The sequence below is a fragment of the Artemia sp. Qi Xiang Cuo genome, chromosome 19 (genome assembly GCF_049724085.1).
Source record: "Artemia sp. Qi Xiang Cuo chromosome 19, ASM4972408v1, whole genome shotgun sequence".
Lineage (NCBI taxonomy): Eukaryota > Metazoa > Arthropoda > Branchiopoda > Anostraca > Artemiidae > Artemia > Artemia sp. Qi Xiang Cuo.
This window is the reverse complement of record NC_142812.1, coordinates 39034986-39054379: the sequence shown is the minus strand read 5'-3', so window position 1 is coordinate 39054379 and position 19394 is coordinate 39034986. Positions and strand designations below refer to the sequence as shown.

General features: G+C 35.5%; 1 protein-coding gene and 1 pseudogene across 2 annotated transcripts in view; one reads left to right on the top strand and one right to left on the bottom strand.

Annotated features, from left to right (window-relative positions):
- LOC148940823 (phosphatidylinositol N-acetylglucosaminyltransferase subunit C-like) overlaps positions 1–19394 on the top strand; it is a 98734-nt pseudogene that overhangs the window by 55407 nt on the left and 23933 nt on the right. The gene's annotated exons all lie outside the window — the stretch shown is intronic.
- The window catches only part of LOC148940824 (uncharacterized), a 27318-nt gene continuing 13342 nt past the window's right edge, over positions 5419–19394 (bottom strand). Inside the window, exons 2-3 of the mRNA XM_089105082.1 lie at positions 10476–10659; positions 5419–6167 (exon numbers count right to left, since the gene is read on the bottom strand). Coding sequence (XP_088961208.1) covers positions 5710–6167; positions 10476–10659 — 642 coding nt within the window. The 3' untranslated portion in view covers positions 5419–5709. The remainder of the gene's footprint in view (positions 6168–10475; positions 10660–19394) is intronic.

Below are 19394 nucleotides of genomic sequence, written 5' to 3'. Positions count from 1 at the left end.
TTTAAGAATACCCTTAAGCCCTTTAACAATAAGAATACCCCACTTTTTCTTACTGTAAATTGGAAAAGGTTGCATAAATTTGGATACTCTTCGAAAGTTTCCAGTGAATTTATACCGGGATGTCATTTTACTTAATTTTTCTTGGCCACACAAGAAGAAAAACCATTTCTTGGCCCCATTTAAAGAAAAACGTGAAGGGTGAAGAGTCAGTATACCCTAAATGTCACCCAAAACAAGATCTCAATTTTCTCTCTTAATTTCGGATTTGCCCAGAAGGCTGCGTTATAAGGAAACGCAGCGTTATAAAGCAGCCCGGAAGGCTGCGTTATAAGCTGACTGCAAACTATTGCAGTCGGAGGCACCTATTGCAGTTTTCAGCTAATAATAAAAATCAAATTAATTTTAAGAAACACATAGACACAGTCTGAGTTGATTTTGCGTAAATTTCACCCTTGATTAGTAATTGCGAAAGTTTTAACGCCTGAAAAGAATAGAACACTATACCCATTTCTGGCAAAAAGAAAATTTTAGTGAAAATTACCATCCAGTTGGTAAATTCATTGCTCTAGCCCCCACAAAGCTTGATAATGACACTTCTTATTGAAATTTGCAAGCAGTGTACGCGTTATACACCAATGATCTAAATACTCAAAATAATATCCCTTCTAAAAAAAAAAAAAATAATTTTGTAAGAATATTTCAATACTCTGATTTAACGCTATTTATCAACATAAAAAGAAATAAGATCCAATTGCTAGGTACACTATAAAAATAATGTTACTAGGAATATAAATAGCGACGAAGACCACACTGCCTTTCCATCATAAACAATAAGTAGAACAACAGGGAAATTTTTATACAAGACAGTGGAACGCAACTTTAGATGAATATTTCGACCCTATATCCAAGAGCCGTCCTCAGCAAAACAAACGAAGAGAAAAAAAAACAATATAAAAGAAACTTGTATTAAAATTCAATCATTAAAACGAAATATTACTGTATATTTTGATTTTAATTTCAATTTTTTTACTGCCGTAAAGTGTATTAATAAAACAAGACCTCACTTCATCTGGGTTAGAAAAGGATGTGTAGTGTTTGTGCAAAGAAGTTTCTAAGGAGGAAACTATATCTGCCACAGGAACTTGTTTTGGTGGAAAAGAGAATTTTGGACCTTTTTCAAGAGTTTGAATTTCCTTAGGTTCAAAAGCTCTAGAGGAGAGATTACCGATAGCGAGTCCAGGAGTAAACCTCGTGGTATAAGTACGATAATTCATCGAAGATTCGTGCCTCAGACATTCCAATTTCTTATAAAGACGTTCTCTAGGCAAACGAAAATCGTAAGTAAATAAATTCCTTTCCATTCTTACAACCTCAGAATAATCAACCGTGGACAGATTTTCACATAAAAATTAAAAAAAGGATTTTTTTAAAAGAGAGATTTTCTTTCTGAGGAAATAATATGTCGTTTTTTTTTTTTGTGCTTAAAAAATTGGAAAATATTTTTTTAATGTAATGTTTTGGCGAAATGCGCTTATTTACGGGTATTTAAATTAAAATTATATCTTAAATACTTATGAATAAGATTTTCATTTCTACAAAAATTTCCTTTGATTCTGCTTTAAGCAGTCACATATATGATAACCCTAGCCATAAAATGCTTTTTGGAGAAACTTGCCTTATTAGCAATGATTTAGGCATAAAACAGGTTGTTCGAGAGGCAATTGAATTTAAAATCAAAATAAACAGTAATATTTCTTTAAATAGAGATTTGGGGGAATATTCGCTTAATGCCCAATACACAAATTTAATTAAAAATGATTTAACTAATTATATTAAAAAACTAGTAAATAACTCCACTCAACCTGTTACGAATAGACCATCTAGACTGGCTGCCAAGAAGGCGAGATTAGCTTTAAAAGCTTGTGTGTAAGTATTTTTATTCCATTTGAATGAATTTTTCTCTGTCCACTTCGCTTGGTGTACCAGTCCTGATTGAACTTCCTTGAAGTAATGATATTAGGGCTGTTTTAAACAATAAAAAAAACTTTTCAGTTTTAATGATTGAATTTTAATGCAAGTTTCTTTTATATTGTTTTTTATTCTCTTCGTTTGTTTTGCTGAGGACGGCCCTTGGATATAGGGTCGAAATATTCATTTAAAGTTGCGTTCCACAGTCTTGTATAAAAATTTCCCTGTTGTTCTAATTATTGTTTATGTTTGTAGGAATGCTATTATTTATGCATAAAGAACGAATAAGGAGCACAAGGCAGGGGCGTCCCGATGGGGGGGGGGGGGGGGGCGTCCCTTCCCAAATTTCTGGCATTCGGTAAAATTTTCGCAGAAGGCGAAAATTTCAGCAGAAGGCAAAAATTTTGGCACAAAATTTTGCAAAATCAGCCGAAATTTAGCAAAATTCACGATTTCTGCATAAAATTCACGATTTCTTCAGAAAATTCGGCATAAATAAGGTAGCGTTTCGGTAAAATTTACGAATATCGCCCCCCCCCCTTCCAATAAAATGAGCCTCAGGACGCCCTGGCACAAGGTGATTAAGTACGTTATTATATCACTGTAACAACATCATTTAAAAGTTACACTTTCAACAATTAATAAAAGTGATTTCTCATTGTGACTGAAAAAATTTGATTCAACCGAATATGCACATCATTATCGTAGCTGCAACATTTACTTAAGATGAAAAAAGCCCTTTTTTACTAAATGGTAATCAAGGGGAGGGGATGTAAGAGAAAAGACGGGGACTCCAAGGTTAACTAGAATAGACTTGCTTAAGAACTTCAAAGATTTCTTGGGAGCAGTGGCTAAAGCATAAGCTTCAACCAGGGGGGAGGGGTCAGAGAAGGATTATGTCAACCTCAGGCGACTCTACGACGAAATAGGATATGAATGTGCAATACAAGTTGCACAATAGCAGAGAAATCAATACATCTGTTCTAACATTTGAAAAAACAGAGTTGAATCAAATCCATAAGAGTGTCTTTCAAGATCCCGGTTTCAAGCTCATGATAAAAATCAAATCCCCTACTATCGCTAACAGCAAAAAATTGTAGGATCGAATTGGAGTAAGAAAAAAAGGAGGATGGTTTTATGCACTTGGGGGTATTTACACATTTTGAGGCTTTAACAATCAAACCTAATATTACACAATGAGAAGATGTGGCAGTATGTATATATATAATTAATATTGTGTTCTGCTAAATTTCTTTGTTAAAATACGATTAAGCTGCCTAAATAAGTCTAACGAACGTACCTTTTACACGAACCTATTTTCTGATAAAAACAGCATTTATACATAAACTCTGTAGTTATTTCTTAAGTTGAGGGACTCTTCAGACCGATTTCTCGAGGGCAGTATTTTTTTTTTTAGGGGCCTCTCCTTGATCATCAAGTCTCTTATATTGGTTATCCTCCTAATCAAGTACTAGAAGATGTCATATATCCCCCAGCAGCCCACCTGTATATCGGACACACTGCAAACAGAGCAGAACTGGTTAAGATAGATTTCACTGGTGTTACCCTCCTTAAAGGTAATTTAAAAAGTAATAGCCAAAATTATGCTTTGTTTAACTTGTTAGTGGCAGTATGCAGCATGCATACATAGTCTGAGTTAGGTTTTTTTTCAGGAGAGGGGGGTAAATGTTGACTTTGCCGCCCTCTGTTGCGCCATTAATACTATAAATATTACAATATTTGCCCATAAATATTACAATTTTAGCTTACTTTTGCCCCCCCCCCCCAGATGTGCCACCTAGGGCACTTGCCCCCTTTTGCTCCACCCCTCCCCATATTCAGCACTTTACGTATAATTCGAATGAACATTTTGCACAATATAAAATGGGTAAGCCATCTTAAACATTAAAGCTGGCAATAGTGATCAAAGCATGGGGCGTCCTTTCAACCAGCTTCATAAGATATAGATTTATTCGAAACAATTCTGCGAACTACCATATCTGTAGTTAAACCATCCACTTGTGATGAGACGCATTCCCAACGCATTCTGAGCAATGATTTAGATACAAATACCGTTGTTAGATACAAATCAGTATATTTGTGTCTTGCTCAATATGAAACAATTTGTTAAAAATTAAGTTTAATTTAATTTCTTAGACCAGAGACATATTTGGGAAATCTGATGATTCAGTAGTCAAGTTAAATAGCATTACCTTCTGTCAGATCCTCTAAAACACAATAGTTAAAAATAATATATAGCGGCTATAATTGGTATTTGTTTTTTGGTTCCAAATAGGCAGAAAGTAAATACATTTTAAATAACAAATAAAAAAACCTTCAATTAATTCCTTCTAGAGACCAAAATTACCTCTTTTTTTTCAGAACAACCAACCGAGAACTATATATTTCAAAATTAATTGCAGAGCTTCAAACTTTGAACAAAATCAGTAGTATTGATACATACTAAGGTCGTATGAATAAAGGGGGGAGGGTGGTTGCACCCCCCCCCCCCAAAAAAAAATATGTCCGACTCGCAAAAAGGTAACAAAACGCACTGAAAAAATTTGGATTCGTTCTTTAACATTTTTTTGTAACCCCCCCCCTCTCCCGATAACAACAATCCTCGATACGCCTTTGATCCACAACATAAAATTTTCACGAATCATATCAACATTTTTCTTTACAGAACACATCAGGATTTTCGACACTTTTAGCTCATTTCTCACTGCTACCTTTCTCTAATATATCTTTACAAATAATAACCTTTCTAAAATCGGCAGTGAAAAAGTTATAGAACTGTACTTTTTTAAAATGGGAGAAGTCAGTTAGGAACCTCAATACCTTGCCCTGTCTTAGGTTCCAAGAGTATATGAAATGGGAGAAAAGCCCTAAAATGGGGGAACGGGGGAACAGAACCTAAAATAAAGGAGGAAAAGAACTAAAATGTAGTAAAAACTGGTTTTCTGCAGTTACCTTTCCCCTAAGGAAGCGTCTTAGATCAATAAGTTTCATATCCCTTTTGCTTTCAATCTTAAAACATAGAGAATCATTTTCTTCAGAGGGTCATTAAATTTTGAATAATTTTTAATTTGAATTATTGCTTGTAAGTTTTACGTTTAGGAATATTTCGGGAAAATTATAAACCAACATAGCACTAAACTAGTACCAATTTAAACAGATTAAATTCATACAATCGACGTCCCGAGAAAAAAATGCAATATTTTCTTAGGCTATTAGAGTATTATCGTAAATTTATGCCAAGAATGTCAAACTTGTGCTTTACTTTCAATCGTTTATTAATCAATTAAGGGAGGGGCCTGTCCCCCCTTAAATTTTGAAGTGCATTTTTTGCAGATATTCCCATTGAAAAATGCTTCTTCTGCATCTTTATTGAAAAGATCCAAAAAACGACAAATTTACTCCACCCCCAGATACTAAAAATACACCCCCCCCCCCTAATTTTTTAAAATTGAAACCATTGTATTTCAAGATATTGCACTTTTTTACTAATTGCCTCTTATTAATTTTGAAATTACACATGTTCACTAGCATGAGCAATATAATTTAAAAGTCGCAAATATACATAAAAGTCACCAAAGTGTAATACTATTTCATTAACAGCAACGCGAGCGTAAATAACAAGAAAATCATAACTTAAGTACTTTTCCGAGTATAAAAAGAGAAGAACATACACGACAGATAGTATACACCGGAACCTGAAGATCACAGAAATAGTAGAAATCACTTCATACCACTTTCGTTCCAACACTCATCAAAGCTAGGAAACTTATAAAGTCTCCCAAAACTTTTGGACTTTGTAAGAACTACTTTATCCACATCATTAAGCCTCCCGCAGCTTAAACTACGAGTAGGTAATCTGTCTACAAGTTCATTCACAGTCTTCACCGTCGGTAAGGCTTCACTACTCATACCTGGCAGATGAAGGTCAACTAGGTCTGGATTCACGGACACTTCTATCACTGGCAAAATGGACTGAGAGACTGACTGGCCTTTCCCGGCTGAGGACTTGCGTCGAAAGGAAAATAATTCTTGAGTGACAAGGCGCTGCTTCTCCGGAGAGGTTTTATTTCTAGCTACGTTTTGAACCACGACAATTCTATTGTAGGCTCGCCACCTTCTACACAAGGCAACGTACATGGTGCACTGTACATACATAAAAACGATACCTCCAGTGATACCTATAAATATTTTACACTTAATATATAAGTTAAAATATACATATATTTATTTTAAATTCAAAACTTAATATATGTATTAAGTTAGAACTCAAACATATAAAAATTAACCCACTGCAAGTTATAAATATAAATACAACAAAAGAAAAAGGAGTGTACTCAGTTAGCACAGACATACATCAATGTACTAACCTGACTTTTCTAATACTTTTAAATTTCGATACGATCAATATTTTACATACGCACAAATTTTCCATGGAAGAATCACCGCAGGGGAAGGATTTTCTGTAGGAAGGGGAACTTTCTGGGGGAAGATCGTCCGCAGAGGAAATTTTTCCAACGCTTTTAAATTTAAAACGAAGTTGTTATTGACAAGCGAGGGGGAGGGGGGCGGGTAATTCCCATGGGTGGGGGGAATATTCTGAAAAGGGGAAGTTTTACTTAGGAGGAATTTTCTGAGTGGTGAAATTTCCTTTAGTTTCCTTTCTTTTGAGATTGTAGCAACGTGCAAGCTAGTATACTACAAAATATTCTTATATTCCTATTAGAATATTCGTATGTTCTTATTATATAATGCCATTCGGTACTTGTATGCTAAACGCCCTATTGCTCAAGTTGCTGAATCATTGACGCATTGTAGAACCGTCTTTTTTTCGTTAGTTTCTTTCAGCTTAGCGTGAGACAAGACAAAGAAAAGTGACAGAATAGATGGAAAATATATAATTTGGGTTATATATTTGCACATTGTACTTATATGATAAACGCCCTACTGCTCAAGTTGTTCATTCATTGACGCATTATAGAACCAATTTTTTTTCGTTAGTTTCTTTCAGCTTAGCGTGAGACAAGACAAAGAGAAGTGACAGAACAGATGGAAAATATATAATTTGGGCTATACATTTGCACATTAGGGGGGGGGGGCGGTAAAGTATTTGGACAGTGTGAAGTTAGAAAACAACTCTTACTACATAATATGCAGAATAATTGTAGATTCGCTATACTTTACCCCCACCCCCACTTAATGTGCAAATATATAGCCCAAAATTTTTGGGTGAAAATTTTAGAGTGAAAATTTTGGTCAATGCATCCTCTGACCTTCCTAAAAGCACACTGTTCTTTTCTTTTACTTTATCTACAGCATCTCTAAGTCTTAAAACCATTATACTAAGTAATGTGCTTCTTACAGAAACCAAGCTAATACCTCTATGATTACCACACTCACTTTCATCACCTTTCTTATATACAGGTTATATACAAAGTTTTCCTAAAATTGCTAGGTACTTTCCCCATTTTAAAACTCATATTCATAATCTTTAGTAATTTATTTCTAACTTCACAACCGCTATAATAATAATAATAATTTATTATAAGCCAAAAAACAGGCCATACAGAACAGTATTCTTAATTACACTCCACAATAAAAATAACATAAATATCAAGTTTCACTCATTGATGTCAACGCTTCATTTACATCACTTCCATAACTGCCTGATTGTCCAGTTTTACAGTCGTTTTCAGGATCCGCGGGAACTACCAAGTTACCACGCCTCAAAATACTTTTCCCTCAATACCGACAAAAGTTGCTGGCACTCGGTGAGAATCATGGGCCACATCCTCAATAACCTAGAGCTCTACTATGCTGGGGCAAAGCTAGTCAAATCCGCATCTGCATCTGGGGCCGACGCCTTGTTTCTTCTCAAATACTCTTTTTGCTAATTTTTTAGTGGCAGGCAATTCGCTCGGATCCGAAAACCAAGTCCTCAATGTGCTCCCCCGGTAATCCTAGTTTAAAATAATATTCAAATCCAAATATCTCTTTTACATGGGAATAAAACTTCAATGTTTCAGATGTTTTAACTGCCTGGGTCCACATTTGGACTTTCTGGTCTTTTATTCTTTCTATATATTTGAAAAAAAATCATTTACCATACTATCTGCACCGGAGGCCTTACTATTTTCTAATTCTCTTAGTAATGTCTCTATTTCTTCCTTACAATATATATCTTTCCTTCCCATCCAAACCTTTTCTTTTACCTCTATATCTTTCCTGTAATTCTATACCAATTTAGCCTATTCTCAAAATGTTCTACCCATCTCTTTCAATTCTCGCCTTATCACTAATTGTGGCCCTGTTCCCATCTTTAATTGGGACAAGTCCAGATTGACTATTCTGTCTCAATTTAACATGCCAAAACAATATTTTAGTATGATGCCGTTTGGTTGCATCTTCTAGATCTTGAGTAATTTTATCCATGGCCTTCATTTCACATCTCATTAATTCACATTTTAAAGCTCTCTACTTTCCTTACTTATTACTTTTATTTTCATGTAATCTATCACTCAAATAGTTCTTGCATAAGCTTCTCTTCTTCTCTACTAAACTTAAACCACATTTTATAATTCTAATATTCCTAACTGCGTTTCCTAAAACTATCCTCCCTAAGACACCATCTGCTACTTCACAAACTGGCTTCCCAAATTTTTCAATCAATCTTCTACTCTTTGCTGTTCAATTTCACACTCTTCGGTTTAATATTCATTGTTTCTCCTTAGTTTTTTCGATTCCTGGATAATTTCTCTCAAATTCTCATCTGCTGGAGCCTACGCAACGTCATAAATTCCTGGCAGGTAGTTCATAAATGGCCATCTTTACCTTTAACATCAAAAACAGCACTTCTATATACAGTGGGATCTTATATTGATTCTGTTTACAACTACATAATCAATAAGGTTCGTCATCTTATCGTCATGTGAGCACCATGCTAACTTATAGGCCATTTTCTGACCAAATACTTTGTTCGTTATAACTAGATTTTTATACCTACAAAAATTGCAGCAGTCTGTAGCCATTACTGTTTTCTTTTCCTAAACCAAATTTACCTCGGCTAGGATACCACCTATCCCTATCTCTACCAGCTTGGGTATTAAAATTCCCCAATAAAGTACCCTGTTTCTACCTGGGATCCTGTCTCTTTGTTCCTGTAGCTGTAAATAAAATTCATCTGAGTCACTACTACCTCCGTCAGTCGGTTCTATAGGTGTATATACTACTATGACTGATGCCTTGCACGCTTTTAGTCGTATAATAAGCAATTAGCATTCTATTATTAATTCCTTCCCAGCCTAAGTAAAACTCAACAGCTTCCTTATGCATCATGAGCCCAACTCCCTGCCTATGCACTCCATCCTTCCTACCTGAGTAAATGAATTCACCTAATTTCATGTTTCCTACCCCCTGAAACATGAGTTTCTTAATCTCCAGCCCTGAAGGCAAGTTCAAAATGTCTGAATTTGTCAGTAAAAATGTCACCCTGATAGTTGTTTTTTAAATTTGTAAATTTCTAACTCGCAACTTTCATATTATTTGAATCATCAAAATTATCGGGGCCACCAGAAAAGCAATGAGTCCCAAAACATTGCAGGACAGGGACTAATAGGTCTCATCAATTCTAGACGAAGTTCTTAAGCCGACTTGAAACCAGACAACAGTCCTAGTCCTAGGATAGTCCAAAGTCCTAGGACCTAAAATATGAATGAAGGTTCTGTGCAATTCTGAACCCATCTGGATCACAACATTGTTTTCCACACTTGCGCGATGCTTTTCCATCAACAAGAGTCGAAATCTTGCATAAGCAGCCTCAAACCTATTACCTCCGACTTATTATGTATTCATACCTACAAACATTATACTACTATGAAGAGGCAGCCGATAGTAGGCAAATAGCCTACTTTTTGAAACGGTGTCCCACTTCGATATTTTTGTTCAATCCGAGAAAAGATTTGCTTGCCACTTGGTCACAATTATGAAAATTTTTAGTTGAATCAAAATACTTCCAAAGCATGACCAAGTTCCTAGGGAAGAGATAAATTCAACAACAACAAAAAAAAGATTCAGCCATAAAACTAAACATAGATATTACCCTAACTTCCTCGATAGATTGAGGGAAGGGAGCTTTCTTAAATAAGCAAAGATAAACACTTATAAAATCCATTAGAGTACAACATTATTGCGCTAACAAAGTAATATTGGCAAAAAGTACTAAGAGGATATTCTTTAGTGGATTTGGATTTCTGCATAAGTTAGAAATTTAATTATTGGGAGAAGGGAACGGGGTAATTTGATGTTGACTGCAGTTCTACACTTTAATTTTGTGAACCAGGTGACTTGTAAGAGAAATATTGATAAATTATAAAAATTTGCATTTTTGGGTGTGGGGTGGATCTAGAGGTCCTCCCTAATCGCACCTAATCAGAGGTCTCCGTACACACCTGATCACATTCTGAGCTTAAAATAGATAATCAGATAATCACCAATAGCAACAACGACGAGTTTGGTCCAGAAAGGCCATTCAAGTTGGCCTAATTGAAGTTCTTCTGCTGATCTATCAATAAGGACGTACAAGGACCAGATAACACAGGTAAATGCAATTGTATGAAATCCGACGCTGCAAGCAATTTTCCGACGTTCCATCTTCGATAAATTCAGCATCTCCCACTAAAAGAATATAGGAAATATAAAAATAGAATATACCACCGGGACCTCGATAACTCCCTTTTTCACCAGTCCCTTCTTATTTGCACGAGGTTATTATCATTATTTTTATATTTACAATGATACTGCTTACTAATTATTAAACAGTATCAAGATAAAAATCAAAATGATTGTTATTGTTGACAATAATATCAATGCAATTGATTAAAACTCTATCGTTAAAAGTTTCTAGGAACGTTGGGATTATGTGCCGTCTCCGCCATGTTTTTCCGGTTAATATACTTAAATCAATTTACTTTTCTCTGGTCCACCCTTTTTTTCTATATCAATTCCTTCAGTTTATAAACCCCTTCAAATTTTACAAAATAAAGCGATGAGGATACTTCTTCGGATTGATAATAGGTCTTCTGTTACTCATCTTTTTGGATCAGCTGGAATTTTTTCTTTACATCAAATTCATTTCATTGCAATATCCCAGATATGACACAATTACGTTTTTGGCCAGTTAGCACCACATTTCCATGGAATTTTCCCCCCTTAACTCGCAGCGCCATTTATATCCGACATCACTCAGGTTTAATTTCTCGCAGGAGTTTAGGCGAACAACTAGAGCAAGATTTAGTTTGAGGCATATTGGTCCAAAGGTGGGGAACTCTATTCCCCTGGATATTAGAGAGTGCGGTGATTACCGGCAGTTTCACGGAATGGTGAGGAAGTGTATTTCTGATAATTGACTTTGGTCTTATTTACCTAGCTTGTGTTTAGGCAGTTGTCCAAGAGGCTTGTTGTTTTTTTCATTTAATTTACTAACGGTGTTTAATAATTTGCTGTAATTTTTAATGCGCTCAATTATGCCACCAGGCATGTGCGCAAGTGTATTTTGTAGTATTATGTATATTTCATAAATAAAATATCTGTATCTGTATCAATATAAACATAATATAATATTAACAACAGCAATAATTAATAATAATTATTACACAATGTGAAGATAAAAATAATAATAAAGACTTAACTTTTACAGCTAAGTATTTATTACTTGGTATTGTTATAAATGGAAGAAGATAGCCTTGCCATTTAATTGGCCTATCAATTTTTAAGCCAACTAGTTTGAATACTGAAACAAATTGAGCCAGTCAGAAGTCAATCTGACAAAGTCCACCTTTTTTTTAACGTAACTTGAATTTTTACTACGGAATACATTATTGACTGGTTACTCAGTACATTCACAAAAATATGCAACAAAAAATTAGGACTAACACGCAAATAGCAAAAAGTGCTTACTGTTGAGCGTTCGATTACTTTTGAAATGCAACTTGAATAAGTCACAGTTGGGAGTTTTCTCCCATTTCCAACCTCCTAAGGAAAAGACTCAACTCCTCAATTTTTTCACCCGCCAGATGTTCAGTGGGATAAAACCAAACCAGCAATGATTCTCCTTTTAGAATTTTCGACCCTGTTTGTTTTACAGACTTGGTCAAATTGCCCTTTGAGGGATTGAACTAGCATTGAAACTGATTGAAGGCACTAAAAACCGCACTAGGTAAATATAAATGTCAAAAATCAGTCCAGAAAAAGGTTTGACAAATCAAAAACCCAATGTATTTTTTTTAACTTTAGGGGGAACACATTCCCCTTAACTAGAAATCAAGTTTCATTATGAGGATAACTTCGAAACCTCAACTGAATATTGGCAAATTTAGTGAATAAGAAATATAATCTGTTCGAAACAGGTTTCCTGAACTTGACCTTTGCATTCCTTTCGACACTTCAATGCTTATCAATTTTCTTATAGGAGCAGAGCAGTTCAAGGGGGTGGAGGGGGGGGTTCCACGGGGGAGGGGGGTGCCTAATTTGATCAAATTTTTAACTTTCATTTGGCTTTTTTTGCTTGTATTTGAGTCGGGAGAAGGTCGCTGTAATTATTTTTTCCCCTGGTACCATCAACTCTAAGAACGGCTCTGTATATGAGCACCCTCCCCCCTAAAAAAAACGACGAAATCCTCTTCTCCTTTCCGTCTGATTCAAAACGTGTCAAAAAGGGTGATCGCTTGACGTATAGAAGTCATACGTCATTTTATGCTAGTCCATTTCTTTTTTCGTACAGATTACGAATACATAGCATTCGAAGGGGTTGTCATTTGTATTCTCAAAAATAGCCCTTATGTCTCCTCGAGAGAGACTTTCACATCCTTTAAGTTTGAATGCTATGTATTCGACATTTTCCCCTGGAGATTCAAACACATTTTCCCCTGGAGATTTACTTCATAGAAGTATGTCACGCAGAGGGATGGAGGTATAAGAGAGAATCCATCCCGTGAATTTCACCGGTCGTTAAAAACTAAAACATTACAACTGTAGCACCAAATGCCGCAGTTTTACCTACAGTTTGCTGATTTAAACTACCTCCCCCCTCAATATTTTGGCTATTAATGCTCCTAACTGTAGCTTAAGAATTCAGATTTCAATTTTTCGAACTGTCCTTTCAAATGAACTTGTATTCCATGTTTTATTCTTTCAATGCAATGCATCAAATAAAACAGAATAAAACCAAACGATTTTGATTTAACTAAAAGAGTAACGCACATGTTTTCCAGTTCCACTACAAAAATGACACAGATTTTTATTCAAAAATTTCCCAAACCTTCATTTTACAGATATTGGGTTTTGAACTTTAAACTTGGAAATTTCATCAATTGAGGCAATCAGATCATTATCATAAGATTCTTTTTCAAGCTAGGAAAAACACAAAACTGTACCTTTGACCATCAAAATATAATTATTGGTTCCGGCACTTCAGCTCTTTCAATTTGTTTCTAAGTAAAATGTGGCAAAATAATTTTCACAATTTCTACTAGTGCCATCTGTATAACCTGGATGTTCGTCTATTAGACACTTTACCTCTTTCAAGAATAGAGCAATTTAGTTCTCTCAGTCTCTATAAAAATTAGATGATATTTCGTGACAATAAAAAAGTCCGTAAATACATCTTACAAATTGTGTTGAGGAAATGTGATTTGTGTGTCTTTTGAAATTTCAAGACACTAAATCAGAGCTTTGTCTTATACCATTGTACCATTCATTTACAATGGTATTTGCAAATTCAACGTACCATTGTACCATTCATTTACAATGGTATTTGTGAATTCAACGTACCATTGTACCATTCATTTACAATGGTATTTGCAAATTCAACGTACCATTCATTTACAATGGTATTTGTGAATTCAACGTACCATTGTACCATTCATTTACAATGGTATTTGTGAATTCAACGTACCATTGTACCATTCATTTACAATGGTATTTGTGAATTCAACGGACCATTGTACCATTCATTTACAATGGTATTTGTGAATTCAACGTACCATTGTACCATTCATTTACAATGGTATTTGTGAATTCAACGGACCATTGTACCATTCATTTACAATGGTATTTGTGAATTCAACGTACCATTGTACCATTCATTTACAATGGTATTTGTGAATTCAACGTAGAAACTGGAACTGAATAATAATCTCACAGATTTTAATACTATTCTTGAACACGTTGTATTTCCATTAATTAAACCATAAATTAAATACATTTTAACAGGCAGAACCTTTCATTGAGACAGTGAAAGAATATAGACAAAATATTAATTTTCGGATTCACATCCTGAATATACCAGCTTCACGACTGGAAAAAAAATTAGAAAAAAGGAGAAAAAACTAGAAACCTGTCTAGTAAAAAAAATAGACTAAACAATTAAAATATCAAATACGTCAAAGGGAAACCTTTTTTGCAACCTCCACCCCCAAAACCACCTTAGTTCTGTTCATACCTGAAAACTGCAATTTCTAAGAGTTTTCTTTAAGTTGTTTCAAAATAATGAATTTTTTGGAAAGTACCAAATTTTCGTCAGTATTACCATGTAAAACTATACAAATAAATTCGAAACTAATTATTTAGATTTGACAACGATTTTTTGTTCATAAAAAACCACACATTACAATCTATTGATTCCTAAAGGCGACCCCCCCCCCTCCTTCAAAGGAAAGCTACATCTTCTTAAGCGATTTCGTCCACTTTTTGCTTTTCTTAACCTATCTTTTATGCTATTTTTTTACTTTTATTTTTACTTACTTTTTTTTTATTTTACTCACTTTTATTTTCCTTACTCTTTGCCTTTTCGGCAGATTTTCACTACCGTATTTTTTCAATTATGTGCCAGCTACTGCCACAGCTTGCATACAGAGGTCATTTTTATTAATTAATTAAAAAACTTTTTCCACAAAATAAGTTTTTCAAAGAAAAGTAAAGAATTCATTTAAACCAAAAATGAGCAAAAATAAAATCAAATAATCTACAAAGCGTGAAACTGCCAGAAATCAGCATCGATAAATAAATAAAACCCAAAACGAACAGAAATCAGAGGCAACGCTGTAGCGTTGCCTATAGTAAAGGCATACGGCTCCAATGTTTTATTATTATTATTTTTTTTCCAGAGGCACTTCATATGGAAGGGGTCGTCGTAGAAACTTCAAAGGGGGCTCATTAGATTGGAAATCAAGAGATCTAGTGCCTTTTTTAATAGTCGAAAACGATTGGAGGGCAACTAGCCCCTCCCCCCTAACGCCCATCATTCCCCCAAACACATCCAATCAAAATTTTGAGATAGCCATTTTGTTCAGCGTAGTTGATTTCCGCATAGAAAATATAATTTTGAGGAGGATACTCCCCCACAACCCTCAGGGCAAGGGTTTTAAGTTATGCCCTGGGGGCATATAAGGTTTTTATAGAAGGCGTTGTCGTAGAAACTTCAAAAAAGGCTCATTCGATTGGAAATTCGAAGAGCTAGTGCCCTTTTTAATAGTCGAAAGTGATTGGAGTGTAACTAGCCCGCCGCCCCCCCCCCTTACGCCCATCATTTCCCCAAACACATCCTATCAAAATTTTCAGATAGCCATTTTGTTAAGCGTATTTTATTTCAAAATATAAAATATGTTTTCGAGGAAGACACTCCCCCACAACCCTCAGGGTAAGGGTTTTCAGTTATACCCTGGGGCATATAAGCTTTTTATAGAAGGTGTTGTTGTAGAAACTTCAAAACAGGCTCATTCGACTGGAAATTAAAGGGCTAGTGTCCTTGTTAATAGTCGAAAGTGACTGGAGTGTATCTGGCCCCCTTCCCGCCCCCACGCCCATAATTTCCCCGAACACATCCAATCAAAATTTTCAGATAACCACTTTGTTCAGCGTAGTAGATTTACAGGTAGAAAACATGTTTTTGAGGAGGACACTCCCCCACAACCCTCAGGCAAGGGTTTTAAGTTATACCCTGGGGGCATATAAGGTTTTTATAGAAGGTGTTGTCGTAGAAACTTCAAAACAGACTCTTTCGATTGGAAATTAAAGGGCTAGTGCCCTTTATAATAGTCGAAAATGATTGGAGGGCAACTAGCCCCCCTCCCACGCCCATCATTACCCCAAACATATCCAATCAAAATTTTCAGATAGCCATTTAGTTCAGCATAGTTGATTTCCAGATAGTAAATATATTTTTGAGGAGGATACTATCTCACAACCCTCAGGGCAAGGGTTTTAAGTTATGCCCTGGGGGCATATAAGGTTTTTATAGAAGGCGTTGTCGTAGAAACTTCAAAACAGGCTCATTCCATTGGAAATTAAAGGGAAAGTGCCCTTTTTAATAGTCGAAAATGATTGGAGGGCAACTAGCCCTCCCCCCCTCACGCCCATCATTCCCCCAAACACATCCAATAAAAATTTTCAGATAGCCATTTTGTTCAGCATAGTTGATATCCAGAAAGAAAATATATTTTTGAGGAGGATACTCCCCCACAACCCTCAGGGCAAGGGTTTTAAGTTACGCCCTGGGGGCATATAAGGTTTTTTATAGAAGCCGTTGTCGTAGAAACTTCAAAAGAGGATCATTCCATCGGAAATTAAAGGGCTAGTGCCCTTTTTAATAGTCGAAAATGATTGGAGGGCAACTAGCCCCCCCCTTACGCCCATCATTCCCCCAAACACATCCAATCAAAATTTGAGATAGCCATTTCGTTCAGCGTAATTGATTTCCGGATATAAAATATATTTTTGAGGAGGATACTCCCCACAACCCTCAGGGCAAGGGTTTTAAGTTATGCCCTGGGGGCAGATAAGGTTTTTATAGAAGGCGTTGTCATAGAAACTTCAAAACAGGCTCATTCGATTGAAAATTAAAGGGCTAGTGCCCTTTTTAATAGTGGAAAGTGATTGGAGTATAACTAGCCCCCTCCCCCCCCCCCCACGCCCATCATTTCCTCAAACACATCCAATCAAAATTTTCAGATAGCCATTTTGTTCAGCGTAATTGATTTCCAGATAGAAAATATATTTTTGAGGAGGACACTCCCTCCTCAAAAATATATATACTAAGTTATGCCCTGGGGGCATATAAGGTTTTTATAGAAGGCGTTGTCGAAGAAACTTCAAAACAGGCTAATTCGATTGGAAATTAAAGGGCTAGTGCCCTTTCTAATAGTCGAAGGTGATTGGAGTGCAACTAGCCCCCCCCCCCACGCCCATCATTTCCCAAAAACACATCCAATCAAAATTTTGAGATAGCCATTTCATTCATTTATAAAAATTCATTTAGAAACAAAAGCATGTATACACTGTATATACTGCTCTATTAGAACTACAACTTAATTGAGTTTACATAGGATTATCTATCACAAATTTTGGCTTCAAATTTATAAATTTATTTAAAAATTTTGCTTGTAATACTTAGTAGATTTTTTAAATGAAATTCTTAGAAAAATCTTTGGGCCATCGGCTTGATTTTAGTCCAAAATTGTTCTATGCAATTAAATAATAATAATATATTTCTTGATGAGTGTGCGTAGCTTGTCAGGTGACTTGGTGTTGTGGGAAGTTGTTAGTAGTAGTAATAGTCAAGGCTGTCTTCATTGGAAGGATTGAAAGGTTTAAATTCCCCCAAGCGAAATGTTTGTCAAACTCGTAAAAACGTAAAAAATGCATAAAAATACACGTTTTACGTTTTCTTTAATTTTCCATTCTACCTCTCCCCCCTAACAAAAAAAATTACCCCCCTCCACTGAACCAAAATCCTTGATACTGCACTAGTAGTAGCAAAAGTTTCAATTTCTAATTAAGACCAGTCATTTTTTTTATTATTAAGCCTAGTTACCCACTGTACATTTTGAATTAAAACCCGTTATCAGATTTCTTCTTTTCACGTGTGCTGACTGGAATGCCCAACATGCGCATTCGGATTTTACGTTTATACTATTCGACTGAAAAATTAAAAATTAAAAAATACTGAAAATGATTAAAAAAAAGAATACGATGATGTTGAAAAAAAAATGTTAAGTTTTTATTACAGAATTTACATTCAGAATTAGTTGATGTAGATGTAGAGTAGATCTTTACAGCCACCCCCATCCCTTCCTTTGAACTAATTCTGTATATGCCTAAATATCAATGAGAGTTATAATGTTTTGGTATTAACAAACACCTAGTTGGCATTTGCCCTCCTCCCTAAAAAAAGAATCAAAAGAACAAAAAAATCATATATAGCTTATGCTCTATACCGTGTGTCTTAATTTCTCTTGATTTCGCAGAGTTCACATATAAGTAAAACCAATAAATCGGATCCAAACTGGATATAAGATAAAATTTTGTTATTGAAATACTCATTATTTCGTATTTTAAGCGAAATTCTTGAATATACACCAAAAATCACTGCATTGTTTTTACATTCAAATCGTAGTCAAATACGCCGTAAATTAGTCCAAAGAAATCAATAAGAATCAAAAATAAGAATTTAAGAAAATGAAGCAAAAATAGTGAAAATTTTTAATTTATTTAGCATTAACAGAGGTCTTTAAACTCCCCCTCCCCCAGAAGTTTCCCCAACCGTCGGAAAATCTTCCCAGGAAAATCACCCATGGTAAAATCTCCCAATTCTCCCTTCATAAAAATAGCCTAGACCAGAAATTCTCGTGAGAATCAAAAGGTATTAAACAGCAACCCCCCTCCACCCCTTCCTTCGAACTAATTATGTTTATTCCTGAAGACCCAATGAAAGTGAGAATGTTTTGGTATTAACAAACACCAATTAGGCATCTGCTCTCCTCCCTAACAAGGAAAGAAACAGAGAGTGTAAGGCCGTGGCAGATCCCGGGGAGGGGAGAGGGGGCGCCCCCCTTAACGTAGTCCAAAGTAATGTAATTTACTTAATTAACGCAAGATTGCATTAATTGAACTTGCTTCTAAAGCAAGTTTATTAGATAAACCTATTTTGCCCCCCCCCCCTAAAAAAATCCTGGATCCGCCCCTGGTGTAAGGGCCCTATAAATTTTTATTTGTAATCAAGTGAACCCCGCTCCTAAGTTTATGAGATTGCCTCTTCCCCATAAACTGTCCCTGGAAAAATTAACAATTTTTAATTCTTTGAACCCATATGGCTCTTTACTGAAGTGACACTAAAGCATCGCTTCTGACCTAAATAGTCTATCAACCGTTTCGGCTTGTACTTTACTTAACATCTGATATTTTCGGAGGGAAATATGCTTTCGGGGGCACATTCCATAGCTGTGAAATTTCTTCTGGGCAGACTTTAAACCGGGGGAATTATCAGCAGGAAAAGAAAGTGTTCTTGGAGGGGGGAGAAATTTCCCAGGGGGTGAGTTTTCCAAATGTGAGTTATTCAGGGAGGGGACGACTAAACC